Source organism: Centropristis striata, chromosome 5 (genome assembly GCF_030273125.1).
Source record: "Centropristis striata isolate RG_2023a ecotype Rhode Island chromosome 5, C.striata_1.0, whole genome shotgun sequence".
NCBI classification, from domain to species: domain Eukaryota; kingdom Metazoa; phylum Chordata; class Actinopteri; order Perciformes; family Serranidae; genus Centropristis; species Centropristis striata.
In genome coordinates this window covers 34,318,125-34,342,065 of record NC_081521.1, presented here as the reverse complement: position 1 = coordinate 34,342,065, position 23,941 = coordinate 34,318,125, and the positions used below count along the sequence as shown (strand labels likewise).

General features: G+C 39.5%; 1 protein-coding gene across 1 annotated transcript; it reads left to right on the top strand.

Moving 5' to 3' along the window:
• Window positions 1-303: 303 nt before the first annotated feature.
• mybpha (myosin binding protein Ha) lies at window positions 304-22,680 on the top strand. The gene is made up of 14 exons (XM_059333485.1): window positions 304-520; window positions 2,373-2,432; window positions 2,713-2,778; window positions 3,822-3,956; window positions 4,338-4,505; window positions 9,064-9,152; window positions 9,271-9,466; window positions 9,818-9,957; window positions 11,040-11,199; window positions 12,473-12,609; window positions 18,267-18,453; window positions 19,002-19,052; window positions 21,878-21,920; window positions 22,336-22,680. Exons 1-12 carry the CDS (start codon window positions 304-306, stop codon window positions 19,028-19,030), a joined length of 1,584 nt encoding a protein of 527 aa, XP_059189468.1. The 3' UTR covers window positions 19,031-19,052; window positions 21,878-21,920; window positions 22,336-22,680.
• The last annotated feature ends 1,261 nt before the right edge of the window (window positions 22,681-23,941 follow it).

Genomic DNA, 23,941 nt, shown 5'->3' with positions numbered 1-23,941 from the left:
TATGTTTTCCCCAAACGATGAACAGATTTTAGGCGTTCTATCATGAAATGCCTTGAAAAATAGTGCATAAAGCTGTCCCCAGACGCCCCATGTTTGGGCTGTGCCCCTCAGTTCGCAACGTCTGGCTCCGCCCCTGGGTCACAGGTCCTAACAGAGATGAGGATGTGCCTGAAGTGGAAAAGGGGGGTATTAAAGTCAGTGGATGGGTGGAGTTGTCTCCATGCCCGCCAACCCTGACGCTATATATATTAGTTAAAACCCTCCTGTCTCCTTCATCCAGAGGACTGGCCGTCAGTCAGCACGATGCCAGGCAAACCTGCGCCCATCAAGAAGTCCCCAGCCAAGAAGGCTGCTGAGAAGGCACCTGAGCCCGCCCCGGAGCCTCCACCGGCTCCCGTAGAGGCTCCACCTGCAGAGCCTGCACCTGTGGAAGCTCCTCCAGCTGAGGCTGCTCCTGCACCCGAGGCAGCTCCAGCAGCCCCCGCAGAGGAAGCCCCTGCTGCTGAAGCAAGCCCCCCAGGTACCCCCCGGACCAAAGGAGCCTAAATAACCGCGAAAACCCTTCCTGAACATAGACGGGAGTTCTGTCTAACATGACTAATGTTTGTAACCGACTTGGAGTAACACCTGGCTCTAACTCATTCAAACACCTGTCAGAATATTGTAACTAACTGAGAATATTGTAACTAACTGACTCGAAACTGATGAAATAGATGAGTGCATTTTGCAAATGACAACTTTTTGCATAACAAACTCCAGTTCTTCGACTCACTGCTCATGCTGCAGAGGAGACACTAGTACCAGCTCCTGAAACAGGAGGCTGCTGCAGCAACTGCGACTCTCATCACTCTTAAACTCAAACGGGTACTTGTTGATATGTAGCACTCACGGTGGAGCTTGAATATCCTCTAAATGTCTTTCATCTCAAGGTATAGTATACATCTGAGTAAGTGGACTCGTTCCAATGCTAATCCGTGGTTAAGGCTGTGCAGCTTTGCAAATAAGGACAATATTGCAACTATGGAAGACTGGAAATTGCAATATGCAGCAGGGCAGCACCTTCTTAGTCGATTAGTTGACTGGTCCTTTTGGTCTCAGTTGATTCAGATTTTTTTTTTTAGTTGATGAGCATTTTTTCATGCAGGATGACTTCTTTCTTCTTCTTTTAATTATTTATTTTTAATTAAAATTTTTATAGTATAGTATGAACAAAAAATAGAAGGTGTTTTTGGGTTTTTTTTAAAGAAGAAATTTATTTTTACAAAAACAGAGACATGCAATCATATCCATACATACTACTTAACTTGCATACATATGGAAAAAGATTTAAACAAAAGGGTGTTTTTCTTGAGCACATATCTGATAAACATCAGCTTTGTAGTGGTATTTTGCATGATTCCTTGTAGAGAAACTCAGTTTTACAGCTCTGTAAATAATTAATATATTAATAGTTTAGTTGGCAAGTCGACAAAGAATTTCTTAAGTCAAGAACAGCCCTAGAACTCAGAATACACTTTCCCCAAACTCTGATAAAAAACAAAACACCAATAACTTCATTATTGTAATGCTTTTTATTTTTATTTTTTACTGTAGATCTGTTCACCGACCAATATGTATCTTACATCTAATACACTTGCTCCTGATGGTTACTCAAATCTTTATTAATGACAAATTTCTTGCCATTAATTTCAGTACATTTATATTTATTTAGCCATTGCTGAAGTCCCTGCATCCTGCAGAAACCGGTCCTGTAAGAAGTCACTGAACAGAAGCACAACATGCATGGGGGTGGATGTAGTTGAGTGACTGGTGTTGTATTTTGGTGCTAACCTCAACATGTAACCCCTAACTTCAGCTGATGTTACAGCCACGAGGACTCAACGACTCCTGCTGAGGGTAAACACACACCACTGGTGGTGTGTGTCCACACACACAAGCTGTCATGCATGACGTGTGTGTGAGTGTTTGATCTGTTGTGTTCAAAGTATATTCTGTCTGTAAGGTTCATCGTGTGCTCTTTTTAACCGACCCAGGTTTCTCTTAGTGGACATGTGATGGTCTTCTACTGTGTGTAAATGTCTCACAGCTTCTCCAAAATGATTCAGTTTTGGGATCACAGAACAGTCTCATGTCAGTGTGAATACTGAGTATATTGTCCCCACTGGTCTCTCCTGCTGCTTGCACCATTGGAGTGTTCTTTGATCAAATTAGCTTGAAATTGATTTTGATTCAATGCATGAGTAATATCATAACACAAGTCACTAATTGGCTTTCCTAATGGCATATAATGCTAGCTGATGCTCCCGCTGCTGAAGATGTTGCCGCTGCTGCTGATGCTCCTGCTGCTGATGCTGCTGATACTCCTGCTGCAGACACTCCTGCTGCAGATGCACCCTCTGCAGACGCTCCTGCTGCAGATGCACCCGCAGACGGTAAACAGAAACCACCACAGGGACACCACAGAACAACATTGTCACTCAACCACAAAATACACTGCAAACAATGAAGACTGCATTAAAAAAAAATCACATGCTATGCATCATGCTTTCCCCCATCTGTGAGGACCGCCTGATATCTTTTCCAGTTTAAATCTGCACTGATTGGCAGGTTGGAATGCCACAAAATGGGAAAGATGCTCTCAATATTTATCAGGCCCTCATTGCTGGTGTTTGTCTCTAAAATGACATTAACCTCCTGGTTGTTTGGTGTTAGCTGCTCCAGCAGAAGCTGCCATAGTTGAGGAGCCGCCAAAGGCCCCCACGCCCCCACCTCCTGCAGGTAACACCAACACTTGTGCTGTGCTGTTAGGCTTGGTCCTGCCTTGAACACCCAATTATGGTCACTGACAGATGTTATGATGAGGATAAATTATACATTTCTATTCTAAACCTGAAGATATTTAATTTAATATTATGCATTACAAGGAAAAGCATCAAATTCTCACTTTTTAGCAGCTGGAAGAAGCTAATATTTGACATTATATTTTGCATCGTAAATGACCAAAGCTATTATAATCAATAATAAATTAGAGGAACAATTGTTGCTGCTCTACTTCGGGTGGCAACATGTTATGGAAATAGAAGTGCAGAATTTTATATATAGGTTTGAAAGCAAATCCCACATAATTAGATCTGAGAACAAAGATAGTCATCCAAGATACAAAACTGCAGCTATTATAATAATGGAGGAGTTGACAGTAACTAGATCTTGGCCTCTGATTGCCATCAGTGGCAACCACTTAACCATACAAAAAATAGTGACAGCAAACAGTGAAAAGTACCCCAAAATGTATAAATTTTCAATATTTGTTGCATTAGTTATCTTTTAATATTGCTGTTACTGTCAGAACTGTGCTGGTATTTAGTATATCAGGAACAGAGAGTTGATACATTAACTAATAGATAATAGAAAATAGATAATCATGATTAAGCTGACATAACTGTAAATGATCTTGATTCCTCAAAATATAGGGTGATTAAAAATGGCAACCATATTTTAAGTTTCAACAACTAAAATAATTTTCTCATTTATTTCAAGCAAAAATGCCCCCAAAAAAGTATTTGTTTGGACATTTTGGTTGGACAAACATTTGAAGCCGCAACTCAGGCTTCAAGACATTTTAATAAAAATTGTCCCTAAATGGTTGGTCATTTAATCAAGTCAATAATCTGCAGATTTATTGATAATGAAAATAAACACAAGTTGCAGCCCTACATGTAATTATGTTGTAGAATGAAGAGGATGTTGGTATTTTCTGTGTCATTACAGCTCATTTAACTGTCAACCCTTAATTAATCTGCACTATTTTTAACCTCTTTCAGCGCCCACCAGTGCTCCTCTGGACGTGTCTGTGGAGGATGTGAACGACATCAGCGTCACCATTAAATGGAACACGCCACAGACCATCGGAGAGTCCGGCCTGAGCGGATACAGTGTCGAGTACTGCAAGGATGGAAGTAAGTCTGCGTATGTATGTGACTCTGCACCTGTCCCCAGAGTGTCAGAGGGCAGATAGACTCATAGCTGTGTCCAGGCCGTATACGGCAGGCAGCACTTCACCGGCTGTCACTGTATCTCCTCACACCACTTTTAGAAGCGCTCGTTTGCTCAGATGACAGCATGCCTTCTGAGGTTTCATTATGGATGCCAAAGTGTTCTTCTTATGGGCAGGTTGTTTGTAAATGTGTCGACAGCCGATAAACCACTTAACTCATTAAGGGATGTTTGACTCTTTTAAAATGGAAAAAAAAACTTTTATGAGGAATGTGTTTGTGTTTTTTATCAAGCTATTATGAAATAAAAGCTTTAAAATAACACAAAAATGTGTTTCTCTGCAGCAAAAGACTGGGTTGTAGCTCAAGAGGGGCTAACCACAGCTAACCGCTGCTGCATCAGGAATCTGGCAATCGGTGACCTGCTGCATGTGCGCGTGGTGGCTGTAAATGCCGCGGGCCGCAGTGAACCTGGTACCCTTGCTGAGCCTGTGCCCATCCGCGAGGTTGGTGGTGAGTAGCAGCCAGCGACCCAACAGCTGCATTTGTAATCTTCTATCTGAGATGCTTCACATAAGTGCAACAGCGTCATTTCATTTCTCTAGAAAAGTGCCTACAAAATTATTTGAAGTCCCTTTTAAGATGTCTCTCTCTAACCTCTTTGTCAGGAGCTCTCTGATGGTTGTAACTTATGACCTATCTGTAAAATGCTCATGTTGCATGCAGGGAGGTATTAACTGCCAGCGGCCGACGATGGACTGCACAGATGTATGCACATAAATCCTACAGGTGCTGACAAGACCTTTCAATAGCTGTAAATCACGTTTACACTCGTGCACACATATTCAGATGATACTGCGGCTTTGACACCACAAATAAGAAGGTGAGAGTTTAAATGGAATGAATAGCAACAGTCTATAGACCTTTTGGTCTAGCACTAAAAGAGGTGGAAAGCCAACGAGATTAACATAATAATAATAAAGCTGATTTCTAAAGTGCTTATCAAAATTTCAAAAACAATGTGAATTACAAAAATACAACAATAAAAAAAGTAAAGATGAGTGATGGTTTATAGTAATTTTAGAACAGCCAAGACACTAAAATCACTATAAATCAATTGCTTTAAATGCGGCTCAGCCAATCAAAATCGAGGACTGGAACTATTCATTTTGTAAACTTTTTAGTTCTGCAGGTTTGACAATAGTCTAAACCATCTGCTGTGTTTTGCATGGCTGACAGTTAAAATATTGAAATGCATATTAAAATGTATGTAGAAACTTGGGGGGAAAAAACACAGGATATGGACCACAATCCTTCATCTTCTTTTATTCAGTATCTGTTGCAGCGCTGCATCATATAGTCTCAGACGTGGCTGCTGCAGTGGTTAACTGTCTGGCTCTAAAGTGGCTTCTGCTGCCTCCGTCTTCAAGATGATTTAATGGAAGACTGAGCAAGGCAAAGGAAAACGTTTGGCTAATGAGCCATCTGGCAGCCATATTTTTTTTTTTTTACTTCAACCCTGTCAGTGTGACCTCACTGTCACGTTCTCACTGAGATTTACGACGGTGGCTCTCTAGCTGTCCTGTCGTCTGGCATATGTATCACTTAACGTCTTGCCATAAATATTCTGTCCAAGTTCTCATCATACACTTTTAAAAATCACTTCAAAGCTACTTTTATATGATGCCATTATTCCTCTTATCCAGGTTCGTGTTAAGAAGTGCTGCAATATACACACACTGTCCTCTTTCCTTTTTTAAACTGAAGACTGTTTCGTTACTGGAGCCGTGAAATTTCCATCGCACAGAGTCACATTGAAGTAGTGTCGACCTGAGCCGACATGCCCCAGTTATCCACTCTTAGAAGGACAGCTTACTGTCTCTGAGCGCATTTCCTGGTCGGGGTTCAAACTGCTGCGAACAAACAGGAAACTTAAGGGAAGAAATGCAGTCATGCCTTCAGAACTGCTGGTCAACTGAGGGGAGTGACACATGAGCCTAATTGGTGGATTCTGGGTGGCTTGTTGGAGGGTGAATTCAGCTGTGTGTCAGTCACGCTGTCCCGAGCAGACATCCTCCTGCATGCACAAGCTTCTGATAAAGACACACTGTCCTACATATGCTGAAAGACACTTTATCCAGAGACAAAGACAGATTATAGATTGTTTGCAGGAGGACTTGGTCGCTGCTGGATGCTGTAATGCCAGGAACACTTCTGGGCATTGCTGGGAAGTGTGCTGATTAGCAGGGATTACTGTTTGAGCCAAATCTGGAGGCAGTCCTGATCCTCGTGGGGGAACGGTGGTCGCAAGAGCCGGATCTCAGCCTTTGCAGCAATGATACAGTGACAAATGTTAGGATGAGGAGGATGAGACGCTGCAGAGGAGCAAAAAGATGGACAGGAAGTTAAAGGGGAGTGAGATAAGAGTATATTTTGAGTGGATGAGGAGAACCAGAAGCTGCAGTAAGGGTATAAGAGGTGATGGAGGGAAGCAGCTTGGTTTTATGTATCCGGTAAGCCCAGAGAGCTTTTCAGACATTTGCTGCTTATGCAGAAACATGCTAGGGATGCTGTTCCTGATACTTAGCACCTGGCCATGCAGCATAGTGGATAAGTAAATGACTCAAGTCCCAACCACGGTGCAATTTCACCCATATCATTTTATCCACAGCTAGAGCACATAAGCAGTTATCACGGATGATTTGAGTGTCTCCAGTTTCCAATCAGTTGTACTCTAGTGTTTTCTAGGTGTGATGTTTGACCACTTCAGTCAGTTGAAAGTGATGACACCTTCCTGCTGCTTTTTTATGCATGACATGAGGGAACACATGCCGGGGTTTATCCAAGTTTCTCGTCACCTGAGCTATTTTAAGAGCTGCTGGATGCAGCTTTTGCCTCTCTCTGCCCAGATACTGTACTTTTCCTCTCACACACAGAAACTTTCTTCAGCTTGGTTTTCCCATGTCCTCTTCTATTTATAACTACTCACATCATCCTTAGATTGAGACATGGATAAATTTTTTGCATGTAATATCCATTATTTCCTTCTTTATATGTATGTTTTTATTTTTGCCTTTGTGTTAGTACGACAAATTGAAAAAAACTGTTAATAGCAATAATATTTAATCTTACAATGTTTATTTGGATTTCTTTAAAATGTAATAACTACTTGGATAATGTAATTTAGAATTTCTCCAAGCCTACAGAGATGTCTTCAATTTGCTAGTTTTGCTTGTTTTGTTTGCTCATCAAAAATGTTTCATCTACTGTGACTAAGGAAATGAGCATATTGTGACATTTTAAAGCTAAAATCAGAGAATGTTCAGCATTTTTTTCTAAAAAATTGACTGAGCAATTATGAAAATTGTTGCAGATTAATTTTCTGACAATCAATCACCATTATAACCATCATTCTATCTAATGACTAAAGAAAAAGAACTCATTCACACATGCAAGTTTTTTTTGTATTAAATGTCTGATCTAACGTAATTTTAGCCCCTTCAGTCAAGTTCTCTTGTCAGCTCTGGCTGCAGCACTGGCTGCTCTATTTAGATCTCGTTGACCTGTCGCTCTGAACATACATGACCCCACTTTAAAAACACAACTGGGGAGTGAACATTTACAAGTACACTGCCTGTGGTAAGGTTAGCTCATGTTGTCAAGTGGATGATTTATTTTATGTCGATGTCAAGGTTAACTGTAGTGCAGTGTGGCAAGGACCCTTGAAAATGTGCCACAAAGTGTTATTGGAGGATATTACAAGATTTTTTACTTTTGTGACCTTTTTTCAAAAGGTTTCATTTTTATGTTGCAATTTATTCCATTTCATCACATATCATTTAGCTGACCCTTTTGTCAAAAGTGACTTACAATAGGTAATTTGAGTTATTATTATTATTTTTATTATTATTATTATTATACTGATTAGTGTGATGTAGTCTGATCTTCACAAATTGGCTGAGAGAAATCCATGTGGATCTACATCCTCACGGAGAGGCGAGGGGACCCCATTTGGATGTCCGCTGAAATTACCAAATATGGTTCTTTGCCTGATAAAGGGTTTTAAGGTGTAAAATGGTTCCAATAAAATAATAAAAAAATATTAATATAATTGCTTTATATCAGGCTTTCAATTTACAGCACTGGCTTTAAAAAAACTGTAAACCAGCCAGCGGCGACTTCACGCATGCATGATTGCAGACTGGACGCTAAGGGGTTAACATCCCCTCCGGCTCTGTGACTGCAGCTGGGAGAGACTGCTGCGGAAGGACTGTGCCGCTTCGACTCGTTCTTGATCCTTTAGTAAGAACAAGTCTGAAAGTCTCCAGTAACACCAGAAAAAGTTGCTAGATTTGTCGCTATTTGTTGATGGTCGCTTTTTTGAAAAATAGTCGCTTGGGGGGTCTGAAAAGGCACTATGTCTAGCGAAAAAGTTGCTAAGTTGGCAACACTGCCACCCACTGCCCTAAGGAGCTACACTGTTACGTTGACGTTACATTACCTGCTCTACTCGCTATATAGACCGTGTATAAGCTTGAACGTTACCTTTTATGTTGATGTCCTAAGAGGGTCCGACAGGATTTGATGCACTCGTTGTGCTCACACAGTGCGAGCAGAAATCATCAGTGGCGCATTGATATTAATGATCATGTGAAATTTAGGGGAAACACTGTTCCATGTGTGTGTTTTTTTACATAAGAATGTTAACAATATTTTAGCCAACATGATGCCATAAAATCAGCAGGGTTTTCCCAACCATTATAAGGTCTAACTTTTGGGGAATTTTGGGAACTTTCTGGGAATTACGCACTTCATTTCTGCTGTAATTTCTAGTTGTGCTGCTTTGTCTTAAAATGACAATAATACCGTTCATCAAAGTTATTTCTCTGACTTGATCAGGGTTGGTTGATATTGGTCAAAACATTTAACTTGGTGAAAGTTATGAGCAATATTAATACATAATCTTCTTTTTGGACCCAGTCATTTTTGTTACATAATAACGTCATAGTGAAAACAAATAATGGATGAGGCAGAAAATAAACATATTTGACTTGACTTCTTGTTTTTTTAGGCCGCCCCAGGGTCCGCCTGCCCCGCAATCTCAGATCCTGCTATGTCAAGCAGGTTGGAGAGCAGATCAACCTGGTCATCCCCTTTCTTGTAAGTAAACACACCAGCAGTATAGTCCATGAATAACATGTACAGTTGGTGCAGAGAACTTCAGAGACATCAGTTGTCATCTTGCATCTTTTCATCTCTTGTTTTTCCAACTCGTCAGGGAAAGCCCAAACCTGTGGTGTCCTGGCTGAAGGACGGTAAGCCTTTGGATACAAAGAGGGTCAACATCAGGAACAGCGACAAGGACAGCATCATGTTTATCCGCACCGCTGAGAGGGACGACTCTGGCGTTTACGAGATTTCTGTTAAAGTGGACAGCTTTGAAGACAAAGCCTCCATCCCCTTTCAGATTGTGGGTGAGTCGCACATGTTTATGTTTACTCACATGGATGTGTGTGTGACGGGTGTGAATGTGGACTTATTTCAGACATCCCTGTTCTATCTATTGTGCAGCTGGCTTGTTAACTTGTTGGTTCTGAGACTCGTGACTTACTCCAGCAGAAATTCAAAGCAGTAGCCGACATACATCACACCTCTAACAATGACGTCCTTTGACCCCGCTGTCAGCTGCGACTGTTAAATGTGTTTAGAGGCATTAGCGTACAAATATATGGTTCGCTTTTGATCTTGGGATCAGACACCTTTCATGCTTTGAGGAACACACTTGTTATAAGTTTAATCTTTGATAAATGCTTGTGTCTCCTCAGAGCGGCCCGGCCCTCCTACCAGTATGAAGCTGGTGGACTCCTGGGGCTTCAACGCTGCTCTGGAATGGACCCCTCCCAGGGATAATGGCAACTCAGAGATCACTGGATACACGGTCCAGAAGGCAGACAGGAAGACCAATGTATGGCCAATCACATTGTCACACTGTGTGAAGTTGCAGACATAAACCACATTTACACTTGTTGTTAACAGTAGCCCTGCGATACATGTCTATGGCATAGGCTTTTATTAATAGTCCAGTGATATTTACCATTGATGCGGAGTCATGCAATGCCAGTTCAAAGCATGGATGTATACAGAACAGGCCAATTGCTTGGTCTCTGGTTTTCCTTTGCAGGTTTCTCGAGAACTGTTCATCTCAAACAACTTTACACTTGGCACTCCCACGCTTCTTTGGGTTCTAAGTAATACTTCTGCAGTGTCAAAGTTGCAGTTAAAATCTGCAGGAAAAACATTGGAATAAAAGGCTTCATCCCAACGCCAACTGCAAACATCCTAGACAAGCTGCTTGGTACATCAGTGACAATATTTTAAAAGCATTGTTACGTGGTATTTTTCACCTTGGACTGTTTGTACATAGCATTACTAATATTAAAAAGAGCTCCTAAGGCATTTCATTGTACAGTGATGATAAAGATGTCTTATCTTATGTTATATTATTCCTATCTAGATTCCTATCTATCTATCTATCTATCTATCTATCTATCTATCTATCTATCTATCTATCTATCTATCTATCTATCTATCTATCTATCTATCTATCTATCTATCTATCTATCTATCTATTTTAAGTGTCTCTCAAAATGCAAATAGTCTTTTTGAAGTTGTGACTCATGGTTCGGAAAGGGAGCTGGCAGAGATGTAAGATGATACTGCTGCCAGGGAGCACTACAGTACAGCCAGGACAGTCATACTTATTTATTCACAGTAACTTAAAAACATGGTGATGTAGTGAAGTGCACTGAAGACGTGAGAGTGTTGGACTAAAGAAAGTAGGAGGGTAGCAGAGAAAGTGAAAGAAGTGTATCAGTATAATACCTTGGGTAGAAGTAGATCAGTGGCAATAAAAATGACTTATCTAACTGCCAACCTGAAGATATCTGGTTAATGATGTGTGTATTGACGGCTCACTGATAATTAGCAATTTAATGAGGACACATCACACAATACTTCTCTGTCTGTCTGCTGTGCCTCCACCTGCAGGAATGGTTCACGGTGCTGGAACACTACCACAGGCTCACTGCCACCGTCTCAGACCTCATCATGGGCAACTCGTACATCTTCAGAGTGTTCGCTGAGAACCAAGTGGGCGTCAGCGAGTCGAGCGCCGTCACCAAGGGGGTGGCTACAGTCCCCAAGACAGGTGACCACCGCGACTCATTCCTTAATTCTTCTGGGGTCAATTTATTGATATGATAAAGAGTCTAGTGGCAGGGCTGCAGCACAAGTTGGTACTTAAACTTTAATGATCTGCAGTAAGTGTGTGAGAGTCTTGAGTGCATGTTTGTGTGTTTTAAGTTGAAGACTCAAGGAGTGGAGATGGCCTTGGCACTTCTTTAATCGAAAGTGGGTAGCTCTCTTGGCGAGTGTTGAGCTACTACTGAAATAACTTTTAAGAGGCTCCGACAGCATTAAGTGAGCTGGCAGGGCAGTGTTGCTCTTCCTTTGTGTGTGTGTGTGTGTGTGTGTGTGTGTGTGTGTGTGTGTGTGTGTGTGTGTGCGATCTGAGTCATTTAACATTGAGCATCTGCCAGACCAAAGTTCCCATCTGATACGTCTCTTTTCCAAGATAATACATCTGTTCAATGCAAGTACATTAAAGTTACTATAAAAATCAATCCAATTTAATATGCTTGAAAACTGAATAGCTCTGCTTTGCACTGAGAAAAACAACTAGTTTTATGTATGTAACATGGCTGCAGCTGCCTTTTAATTAAAAGCTCCCGTGCTTTCAATCATTTTCTGTCACTTCCTCTGAACCCCAGCAACAAAACATATATTTTCTTTAAAAGGTTTCCAAAGATACACTGTTAATCTTAGACTCAAACTGTCAGAAAGGGCATTATCGTCAGATCTGATATTTGGTGATGAAAATTTCCGTTAGAAAAAGTAACCACAACAAATCTTAAAATTGTGATATTTATGTCAAAATCACTTTATTCTATCTACACGTCTCATTTAAAATGCTGGCAAAAAATAAACAGGTTGGAATAAGTAGATCCTGGTAAAAAAATAAAATTCTGAGCTCCTCAGCGACACTGTGAAGCCATGATTGATTGATCCCTTAAAATCAGACAGAACTGCAGGCTGTTTACACAGAACCGAGAGGAGATGATGTTAGAGGCTGGAAGTAGAGGTTGAAAAAATGCAAATAGTTCAATATGTATAGCATGTGGAGACAAATTTTTTTCTGTTGTTATTCCCATGTCTAGCCATTAATGTGCTGATTCCATAGAGGTACAGGACTTGTATATATTTTTTTATACTCCAGTAAAACACGAGGCCACAGTGAGTAAAATCAGCAAAGAACGCCCTGAAAGGGCTTGGCGTTCAGAGTGTTAAATAAATACTGATTTGTTTCATACTTTTATTTACAATACCAAAGTCGTCACTGACCTTGCTCCGTGTGTTGACAGGTATCATTTACAAGCCTCCTGAGTACCCAGAGCACGACTTCAGCGAGGCACCCAAGTTCACCACGCCCCTCAACAACCACGCTGCCACTGTGGGATACACCACCAAGCTGCTGTGCTCTGTCCGTGGATCCCCCAAGGTCACACACACACTTACTGTTTGTACAAACACTGCAGTTTACATAGAGGCCCATAGATCATTACATCGTTTCATGTGTCATGCCAATGACCCCCAATCTACCCTTTTCAGGTTAGTGTGCAGTTTGTGCTCATGTTTCCGCCACCTATAGTGCATCTTATCAGTGCTAGGCTCGACATTAACGCTTGTCTGCTTGACCAGGGCAAATAAACTCTGTGTTAAGCGGAACACCTCATGCGCAATATTAAAACATGTATTACTTTCTTTTAATGCACTGATTGGAGCTGGGGAGAAACAGCATTTTGTTTCTTTTGTGTATGTAAATACTCAGGGAAATGACAAAGTGAATCATAAATCTTAAATCATGCAGTTGAAGTTAGTTAAGTAAAGGAAGCTATACCACATTGTTGAAATACAAGTAAAATTCCTGCATTCAAAATGTTATTGAAGTAAAAATATAACAGTTTTTATTTATTTTATATACTGATGGGTGTCTTAATCTCAAGTATGACATCATCATTTATTAGGTAATTTATGTTTTTTATTAACTTTTACTCCACTACATTTATCAGTCACTTTGTATACTGATAAATGTAGTGGAGTAAAAGGTACAATAATTGTCTCTAAGATGTATTGGAAATACAAAGTAGCAGACATGGCAAATACTCAAGTAAAGTGTAAAAAAAAGTAAAGTAAAATAAGCAAATGACGCTCATTTTAGATTGAGTTTAATAACTAGAATTAAACTTGAGTACAGTACTTAGTTACATTCCACCACTGCCAATCAGAGGTTGTGTTTCTAAAAGTGTGGCTCTGATTTCAAACACACCGCCTACAGTTTCCATTTATAACAAGCAAGTTTGGCTCTCTTGCTGGTAAAACATCTCAGCCATTTGTCTGAGCGTTACAATAATCTTCCTATCATGCCTCACTGATAACTAACACCAACAGCTAGCACTGTGGCTAGGGGTTAGCAAGGCTGGGGAACATCTGGAAGAGGGTCATGTCTTGTTGATGGTTAAATTCTGTTTTTCCCAATACAACACGTGTTATTCTATATTTAAACAGTTTTGTTCTTACTGGGGATCCTCGATAAATCATTTGAGCGTGTGATATACTGCTTTCAACGAGGTATTAATGTCGCTGCTATAAAGATCTGCTGTAAAAGCGAGGCAGGGATTGCACTGGCATGTCTGTGTGAAGTTTCAATATGTCTCTCACTGTTCTTGGCGGCTACGGCTCCGGTTAAACATATCTTTACAGTTGTCTGGCTGACGCAGATGGCTTAGGTGCAGTTGATTATGTGTCCTTGACTTCTCAGCAAGGACAGCAGTGGTTGATCGGTCCATACATGCCAGCGTAGTTGAGACAAATCAAATGGCAACTGATGTAGGCTTGAGGCTGAATTTGACGTCAATACAAGAACTTGAGAGAAAAGGGACAGTTTATATGAGAAGATCCAGAAACATTGGTATTAGATTTATTTTAAAATATGGTGTGTGTGGGCAATTCCCAGAGCTGTGAGTACAGTTACAGTGGAACCCTGGCTCATCACAGGGATCCGAGTGAAGTAAGTCCCTGTCCCTGTGGTGTGAAAACACATCCGCTAATGACTATAGGGGACCAACGAAAGATAGGCCTTCAATACCTCTGTGATACAGGAAACCCACATACACTGAATTCACAAAAGGATTGCATGGCTTCTGTGGCCGGTAAACCTAAACACATGGGACAAAAAAAACGTGTAATTCTCAAAGCACGTGCAAAAAGTGAAATGCACCTCTAACTGTGCTGCCAAGCAAATAGCAACCCCCAAATCCTTTGCGTAACAGTCCAGTTTCCAAAGATAAGCGCTAAAAGCCTCATTGAGTTCCATTACAATTATTAGCGTCTTTAGAAAGTTGTTGGTAACTGAAGTGCATCAACAGCACTGACTGGGATATTAAATGCCAAATACAGTTTCTCTCTGTCACACAGAGCTTACAGTTCTCTTGTCTTGCATAATCCCTGGTCATGTTTAAAATCATTGCCTGAAGTTTAAGGAATGTGTCTACACCTCAGCAGGATCTGTTGTTTGCCATCTGAAAATTGCATTATTCTTTTTCTCTCTGCCATTGTTCTGCACACTGTGCCTTTGCATGGATAACTGCAACTGTTGTAGAAAATCTTTAAAGAAAAACACTAACCACCACCAAATAGATTCAAATTACAGCCTTGTGCGGGATTTATTTTGCAAGTATCAAAAACAGATTTAGATGCTGAAGGTGACAGACAAATCCAAATGGTAGAACAACTCTGAGCCTCTGAACTCTGAACGCCCTGTTTCTATTTTTATTTTGCAGGTTCGTGTGTCATTGTTTCTGTGTAACTAAGGTTCAACCTCCTGTAATTTTCGGTTATGAAAAACACTTGGGATTTCCTTAATCAAAACTGTTCATATCTCGATCAAGCAGAAGTTTCCTGTAAAGAGACTGTAACTGTCGGTCAGATTTCTGTGTGTTTATCAAAACATGTTTGATGCATATTTAAACCGCTATATGTCTGATATTTTAATACATTTTCAAATTAATTCACAACACAACACACACCAGAGAGGCAAATTGCGCTTAGCAATTAAAGTTATCTTTTGTGAACTGGAACTTGAGATGGGGTTGTTCCATAAAATTGTACCCAAATTTGGGGTCCTCAAAAAAAATGCTATGATTTTATATTGAAAGTGTGCATTCTTGACCATTATTATAACAATATCTGTGTACAAAAATATATAAAAGCTAGAGCATAGACATTGATTTTAGATTTATTTGGCTTAGGTTGTGCTCAAAACTGCTTGGGTGCTGCGCCTAAATCTCATAATGTTAGCAAAAACCCTGACAGGTCAGTCCTTCAATAAAACCACTCATAGACACTAAACTGTAGTTCCTCACACATTACTATAAGCCACATCATTTTATAGAAGTAGAAACCATTAAATTACATCAAATACAATTTACACTTCAGTTATCCTTTTCAAACATTCACTATGTCTCTATCAGCCACTCATGCATGTTCTTCCTCACTCTCGTTTGAATTTTTATCTGTCTTAATATAACTTATGTAAATGTTTTCACACTTAGGGTACTTATTTTATAGCATGTGCTTGTTCAAAGAGTCAGAGTCCAACGCCTATTGAGGACTGCTGGAGGCCGACTAGCAGAAAGGCATGTAGTGTGATAAGTTGTTCTGCTGTGTCTGATAAAGAGCTGTCACATTTAGAGGCAGAGGCTACATAGGGAGCTGTTGGGGAGAATGGAGAGTGGTTTGATAAGCAGTGAAGACAAAGAAGAGATAATGATAAGAAGTATAGGCTGTTGTCCTGTCATGGCTAAGTGAAGATGCTGCTGTATCACAGGAGGTACTATTTTTGCCACCCGCCCAGACTGGAGCTCTGTTATTATCGTGTGAGTGACTACACATAGACAGAACTATGATGGGACAGGAAAAAAGGGAAGATTAAAAAAATAAGCGCGTGATAGATGAGTATATTTCCATGCTGGTGCAGAATGTGGTGTTGCACCGTCAACTTATATGTTCATTAGGATTCATCCTCTGGGAATCGTGCATGTTTGCAGCAAAAGTTGTTGAGTTATTTCAGTCTTGACTAGGGTTAGGTACAAAAAACACTGAATTATGTCGGTACTGCTGAGTCCAGATTCCCATTAAATCATTCGGTGCCTAATGTCTCAACCAGATGTGATCTCAGCTACCAAAATTAGTTAAACTACCGCAGTGGAGCCAGTCAAAGGGAGCGAGCGAAACCACGCTGCTGAAGCATGTTTAAGTCACGCAGCGAATCAGAAGCAAGCTTAAAGTCTGCTTATACTTTTCAAAACTACAAAAAGTACCAAAATTGTATAGTAAAAAAAGTATGAGGCAGGTTGAAATTATTTATTTATTTATTTTTATTTTTATTTTTTAATTAAAAACCGTGCCCCTCAGGTTGAAATTAAACGTTGAACAAAGGTACTGATTTCCAGGGATTGGTTCTAATGTAAACGGTACCCAACCCTAGTCTTAACCAAACTAGCGGACAGATCAGCTGACCAATATTACCATCCATAGGGAAGCACCGCTAACTGAGCTAAAAAAGCATTACCTTTCAACCCTTTATCTATAAATCACCATGCCTTTGCAAGCTTATTTCTGGTTGCAAGCACAACTATGACCTTATTTGATCATAGATTTTTTAATCACACACACCAAAATCTTCCCCCTAAAAAACCTCCACGTCTACCATGATAAACAGCACCAGCAGTATTACCATGTGTTGGAGGTGTTGGTTTACAACAACATCATATAATAAACATCAGCTGCAGCATATCCGCTCTGCCAAAGGCTCAGATATACAGAACTTGGGCTGTTGCCCAGGAGGAAAACCTGTCCATCATTTCCATCATCCTCCGCCTCATCCATCAGAGAGGTCGATAGAGATGGAGACAGAGGACTCAACAGACATTAGTTTTCACTTTCCAGTATTTGGCTAGGTCAGTTTAAGTTAAAAAAAAATAGTTAAAGTTTTATATGTAAAGGGACATAGTTAAACTATGTCCCTTTACATCTTGGTACTTGCATAAAATAATTAAAATAGCAAAATACTTTCACAGAAGTCAGTTTGATTCATATTAATTGTGAATCTCAAAGATCAGTTTACAGTTTTTACCTCGTCAGAGAATGACCTACATACAAAATGTTTGGCCTTATTCACCATCTCAAGTCATACGCCAGTTTCCAGACTTCCTAAAATAGAAGAAACACTTATTTGTCATAAGCAACAGAACTAAATATGTTCCACACATGGGACGGGTTGAAACCTTCGATTTCAGCCGAGCTGAAATATAATAACCACAGTCCCCTCATGTACTGGACCATGAGCAAATCCTTGCACGATGAGTGTCACTGAAGCCCAGAGCAGCACATAGCTGAGGACTTCTGTTACTCCTTTTCTACATGACTGTCACACTCAGCACAGACTGTCTGAGCTCGCTGGAGTTTTTTCCGCTCAATCCAGCCTTTGCAGACTTTTGTTGAGTGCTGAATAAATGATATATTTAATTAAAAAATATATAATTTTCTTGCATGTCTCTTCATTGTGTTTAAATCCAGTATTTCTGCACAGGTGTAGATAAAGATTAAGCTACACTAATATTATTATTATTATTATTATTATTATTATTATATTAGTTTTATACTTTTTGTAGAATTAGATTGCAGTGGTGGCAGGTGCATAGGATTGTTTTTGACTCATGTGACTCAACTTTTCTATAAACTCCAAATCTTTGTGAAGTCCAAAAGTCTGCTATCTATTGAAAAAAGATAGATATAACCATTTCGAAAATGTACAGCATGTTTTAATCTAACAAAATGATCTGCTCCTCTCCTGCTTGCCACACACAAAATATGAAGACAGGCATTAAATTCAGTCCAATTCACTATGATTTTATTTATATTGCTGCCTAAAATCACAAATGTTCCCCAGAGAGCTTGACATTTGAAGCTTCTTTTGCAAACCTCAAACAAAGCTCTAAAAAAAAAAAAGGTATTTTGTACACCCCTACAATTAACCATGTAATATACCATGTAATATTTTACACTGATGCTAGGTATCTCCCCTCGTCCTCACAGCCTAAGATCGAGTGGTTGAAGAATCAGATGATCATTGCTAACGACCCCAAGTTTCGTATGATCTCGAACCAGGGTATTTGCTCCCTGGAGATTCGCAAGCCCTGCAGCTTCGATGGCGGCGTGTACACCTGCAGAGCCAAGAACGCCCAGGGAGAGGCCGCTGTCTCCTGCAAGCTGGAGGTCAAACGTACGTATGAATACAGGTCGTTGCCTGCTCGGGCCCTAATAAGGACATGTTGTGGTTAAATTTGAGGATATTTGCAGGAGCGATTATTATCAGTCTCATTCTGATATTTTGTGAGGTGACTTTTTGTCTGAGACAACAACTGGAAACATGAGTGAGAGTTAGAGAGAGGAGTGCCGGCTGCGTAGCTTAGTGTACTTCAGTGTTATTGCTGAATATTTAGCTTAATATTTTGACAATAAGAAAGAGGTTGCAGGAGACGTGGACACAGCAACAGTCGGAATCAAGCAAATATTAAAAAAAGAACTTCTCTGTTGGGTCCTTTTCATTATCTCAAAAATTTCCAACAACAATGTGAGCTGTAAGTGGCAAAACAAGCACCTTGACAAAAAAACATGGGAAATAGGATCCCAGTTGAAAAATATTGAAGTTTTCCTTTAAATGTGGTTAATTTGGATTTCCACAACTCCAAATTATAATTGTAACAATATACCAGAACTTTAACCCATTTGAAAAAAAAAACTAAATTAACTGTATTCATCTCCCAACAGAGGTCATTCTTCCAGATGCTAACAAATAAACCAACACCCAAACTCCCGGAGGTAAGGACAGATTATATTATATTACGTATCTTTGTCATCATGCTCATTCCTGCTTTCACACGCAGACTGATATTACTCCCATGCGCGCATGCATGCCAGCTATGTTCTTAAACTCATAGCATCACAATAACAACTCATTTGTCCTTCCCTCTTCGCCTCCTTTCCTTCTGTGTCAGCACACTTCTGCTCCCTCGTCTCCACCTCCCTCCTCTGTACATCTTGTACCGTATGTTGCAAGTTCTGCTTTTGGATGTGGTAATGTGGCAGAGATTATTGACAGTCAAATAGGAATACCAAATTTGCTGTTTTTACGGTGTTAATGTTTCTATTTATACCCTCACTATTAGACAGCCACATTCAGGTTTTGGTATTGGCACTTTAATTTAAGCTTTTTAAATGCTCGAGTGGTGTAGCCTTTCACTGAGTGCCGGGAGGATTTGCTCGCAGTGTCATTTCCACTGCTGACAACAAGAGAAGCCTCATTAAAGTATGTGGATAATCAAAAGCATGAAGGTAAAAGAGGATATTAAAGGATGACAAAGAGAAGGGACAAAGGGTTAAAAAGAAAAGACATTTGAGTGGGGAAGAATGATGAGACAGTTGTCTAAACATGCTGGTAAAGGGATGCACAGGATAGCTGAAGGTTGTAAAAGTGTTAGAGAGGAGAATAATGGTTTTATCTTACTGTAAAGGACATACCACTGGCTCTTTTTATGGCACTGTGAAATATTATCCCTTTCCATGCCTGCTGTACATTGAAAACATGTGAGCAAGGGGCCAATTACAATATATACTAGAGTTTTCTGTTCTCCAATTACTGATCACCTCCTAAGCATAAGTTGGTCTTAACTAGAATCTTTGTTGGCCTACACTGCATTAAATTACTCACAGTCATAGGTTATAAAATTTTCCATTACAAGAAGTGACCAAAGTGAAGGTTAAAATTGTGATATTTCTCAGTTAAAAAGTCGCCAAAATTAAACAGTTTGAAATAACTAGATCCTGTTAAAATATTACATTCTGCTCCTCAGTGACACTGTGAAGCCATGAGTGATTTTGCTGAGACAAACAATCACGTGACAAACATTCACTGAAAATCTGTTTGCAGAGAGGAGACGACAGGAGATGTTGCAAGTGGAGTTTGTAAGAATGAGAATAGTTCAATATGTATAGCATTAGAGACATATTTTCAATAGTCATGACACGTGTAGACACTTAGAAAACTGTTATATATAAATATAGTATATGTAAATTACATTTTATTCCAATTTTTAAAAATGTATCAGAGAAAATCAACCTGTGCTTTTTTTATAGTTTATGTCATTATAGCTGGGTTATCCTGCACAAAAGACATTTTTGCGTTGTTCCCACTTCTAGCCATGATTATGCTGATTCCATAGAGCTGCAGGATTTACGTATTGCAGTGAAATTTCAAAGTGATTAAAATGTAAAAAGAGCAAAAAAAAACGCTGTGAACAACTTGGAGTTCAGAGGGTTAAATGAATTCAATGCACGTTTATATGTGCCTCATTAAGTGTAATTAGTCCATGACGACCATGTGCATGTTATGTGGTCTTAAATTACTACCATGCGTCCGTCTCATTTATATGCAGTTATTCTCATTCTCATTTGGCAATGAGACAGTTTATATACCTGGCTGCACGGGTGAAAACAGTCGTGGTAAACGCTGCACTGAAATATGTTTCTAATAACATTTGAGGTGAGAAATAGGCAACACATTCTTGTTTATATGTAATCAACGCCTCCTAGTTTGACAGTTTGATCGGATTTCACAAACAGTCACTGACATGATTGACAGCTGCGCCAACTTGTCTTTAATGGGTTGTTATCCTTATGCCATTAGGAGAAGGAAGAGAAACGTGATATTTTCACAGATTATCTGACTCGTGGACTACTGTCAGGGTATATCCACAGTTTGAGCCAACTGTAGCTTTAAACCGGTTAGAGCAAACACAAAGTATTGCTGATTACTGTACACCCACAGTGTGTTTATATCTACTAATAGATTAAAACACTGAAATTACTGAGCATTTTGAGTGTGATGTCATTTTGGTACTTAACCTTGAATATAGGGTCTCAATGCTCTACTTAGCTGTTTCACAGTAGTGGATGAACTTGATGCAGTTGTTTTGCTACATGCACACTACAAAGCTGACCTTCAGGACGGTCATGCGCGTGTGTGTTCACACTATACCGAAAATGGGGTCACATGCCTGCCTGACTACCCCCCAGTGTGTCCCGACTGATCACGTCTTAATGCATCCTCGATGTGTTTGGATGCATTCACACCTGTATTTACAGCTGTCCACTAGTGATCGCATTACCAAAGACATGTGTTCATGCCAAATGTAAACCGTGGCGTATAGGTGACGTGATCCTGTTTGTGAGTGTCGGGACGCAGTCCCATAAGGCACAGCCCTACATGGGAGGGCCCCTCGAGGGGGGAAAACGAGGGATTAAGCAGGGAGCGCCTTTGGGTGGGGGTTAGGGGTGATGTCAGCGCGACACTCCACGGTTTCTAAAAGTTACTCCAGATGATTTGACTCACAGCCAAACTCCTCACATTACCACGAGTCAACAGGCACAGTGGAGTGCTGTGAGAAGAGGGGAGAATGGGCTAAGGGGGCAGAAACCGAGCCAGATAATCCTTAATGGAAAAATACGCTGTGGATCCACTTCACACACACAAAACCCAAAACAAATCCGCACACACATTTTCTCCGAACACATTGTTGGCAGAAGTGATTCTTAACACCTCCCGACCCCATTTAACTCTCTTCTTGCTTTAATTATCTTTCCACCAGTGCCTTTAAAGGACCAGCAGAAGTCCAGGTCTTATGTTTTAAGGTGAGCTTATTTGTAAGTGTGTTTGCGCTTTTGTCTATACATTAATATTGACCTAATACCGGAAATTTTAAAATTTGATACAAGACAAGTATAAATAACTGAAAACCTCTTTTGATTCTGTGGCAAAAGGGGAAAAATGTACAAGGCAAACAAGAAAATGTATATAAATATATATTTCTTCTTTCTTTTAAATTGAAATAAAATAAATGAACAACCTGTACACAGTGCCAGTACAAAAGAGTCACTGAACGAAGATTTTCATCCGTTGTTTCATCTGTATAGTCTTTGTTTTTAATCGAGTTTGAGTTTTAATCGTTATAAACATGGTATTGAAGAAGTAACTCATGTAATATAGAATGTGTTTGTATGCAATACATCCCTCTCACCCTTTCTGTGTCTCTCTTATCTTGTCCAGTATATTTGAGGAGGTGCTAGGTAGTTGCTGTCTGGGCAGCAGTGTGTACATAATGAAGAAAAGGACGGAACAACACGCCAACATCTCTGTATCTATTTCCACCCCCAACCATCCAGACTTCCCCACTGCTCCCAGTATGCAGGGAAGACCCACGCCACCCAACCCATCCCAGTTTGCCAAATGCTGTATGTTATTTTGGTTGGTGACATGTGTGTAAGGCTATATTTAAAACGTACAATGTTTTTTTTTTCTGCCTGTGTCCATGTTTGTACTACTCAATAAAATGGTGAACCCTTGGACATGCTACTGCAATGACTGTATGGATGTTTAATAAAAAATGTATTTTAATACATATGTGGATTTCTGCAGACATTTCATACATAGTTTTAGGATAGATAGACAGATGTACTGGCCTTCAATGGGAGGCAAGGTAGCGTTAATTACAGAACATGTAATCCAGCTATGCAGATAGTTTTGCATTATCTGCTGAGGTTTTGAGATGCCTATCAGAGTTCTGTGAGGGAAAATGTTTGTTTTGCTCAAATCATTGACCAATAATTTACAGCATTGTGTGTCATTCTACCAAACAATTAAAAGCTAACTAAATCTATCTGCCATCACTATTGTTAAGAAACAAAATTAAAGACTCTTTACTTGGAAAAAAAAAACACATTTAAATTCCTTAAATTTCACAGAAATTCTCTATATACTAATAAAATACTTTGAGGTGAGGTCAATAAAAGCCTTGTATCAGCCCATAATGTATTGGTTATAATATTAATCAAAACATAGTTAATACATTAATTCATAAAGAATTTTACCATTATTGGACAACAATTTATTGCATAAATATCATGCATCTCTCTTTTTTTTTTTTTTACACAAAATCCATACCCAAGCACTTGTGTATGTTGATTTCCTTGGAATACAAATTAAATGTATGAGGGTTATTTACTCTCAGTAACAAGTGTTCTTAGAAGTCAATGTGTCCGATCATTTGCAGAGGTGGTTGTGTCTGCATTATGCAGGTTTTCTTTTCGAACATAATAAATAACCATAAAACAGTTTCACATGTTAACCCTTTAAACCCCACATGAACAACCTTTTAATAAAACGTGTTTTATTTGAAAGATCACCAATGAAAATGTGAAAACCGTGATTATTATCAGAATTTGAACTTTCTAACAGATTCAAACATTTCTGTTTGAAAAAGTAACCATAACTAAGCTTAAATTTCTGTTAAAATCACTTTATTCAATGTATCTCATTTAAAACGTCAACAAAAATAACCCATTTGGAATAATACTGCCATGATTGATTCAACTGAGGCGAATGGTCACATGACAAAAAAAAAATCTGTTTACACAGAGCCGAGAGGAGAGGACAGGAGAGGTTGCAAGTAGAGGTTGTTAAAATGAAAATAGTTCAATATGTATAGCATGTGGAGACCCAATTTTTCCCCCAGTATTCATAACACTTGTGGGCACTTGGAAAAGTATTGTATATATAAATTAAGTTTTATTCCATTAAGAAATAATAATTTAACTTGCAACTTTTCTTTTTATTTGTGATATCTATTTTATTTTACTGAACAAAATACATTTTT

What these genes read in the sequence shown, in the direction of transcription:
- mybpha (XM_059333485.1), top strand. Translation starts at nt 304, where the DNA reads ATGCCAGGCAAACCTGCGCCCATCAAGAAGTCCCCAGCCAAGAAGGCT. An exon ending in ACCTGGTCATCCCCTTTCTT is followed by an intron (nt 9,153 to 9,270) that starts GTAAGTAAACAC and finishes CCAACTCGTCAG; the next exon opens with GGAAAGCCCAAACCTGTGGT. An exon ending in AGGCAGACAGGAAGACCAAT is followed by an intron (nt 9,958 to 11,039) that starts GTATGGCCAATC and finishes CTCCACCTGCAG; the next exon opens with GAATGGTTCACGGTGCTGGA.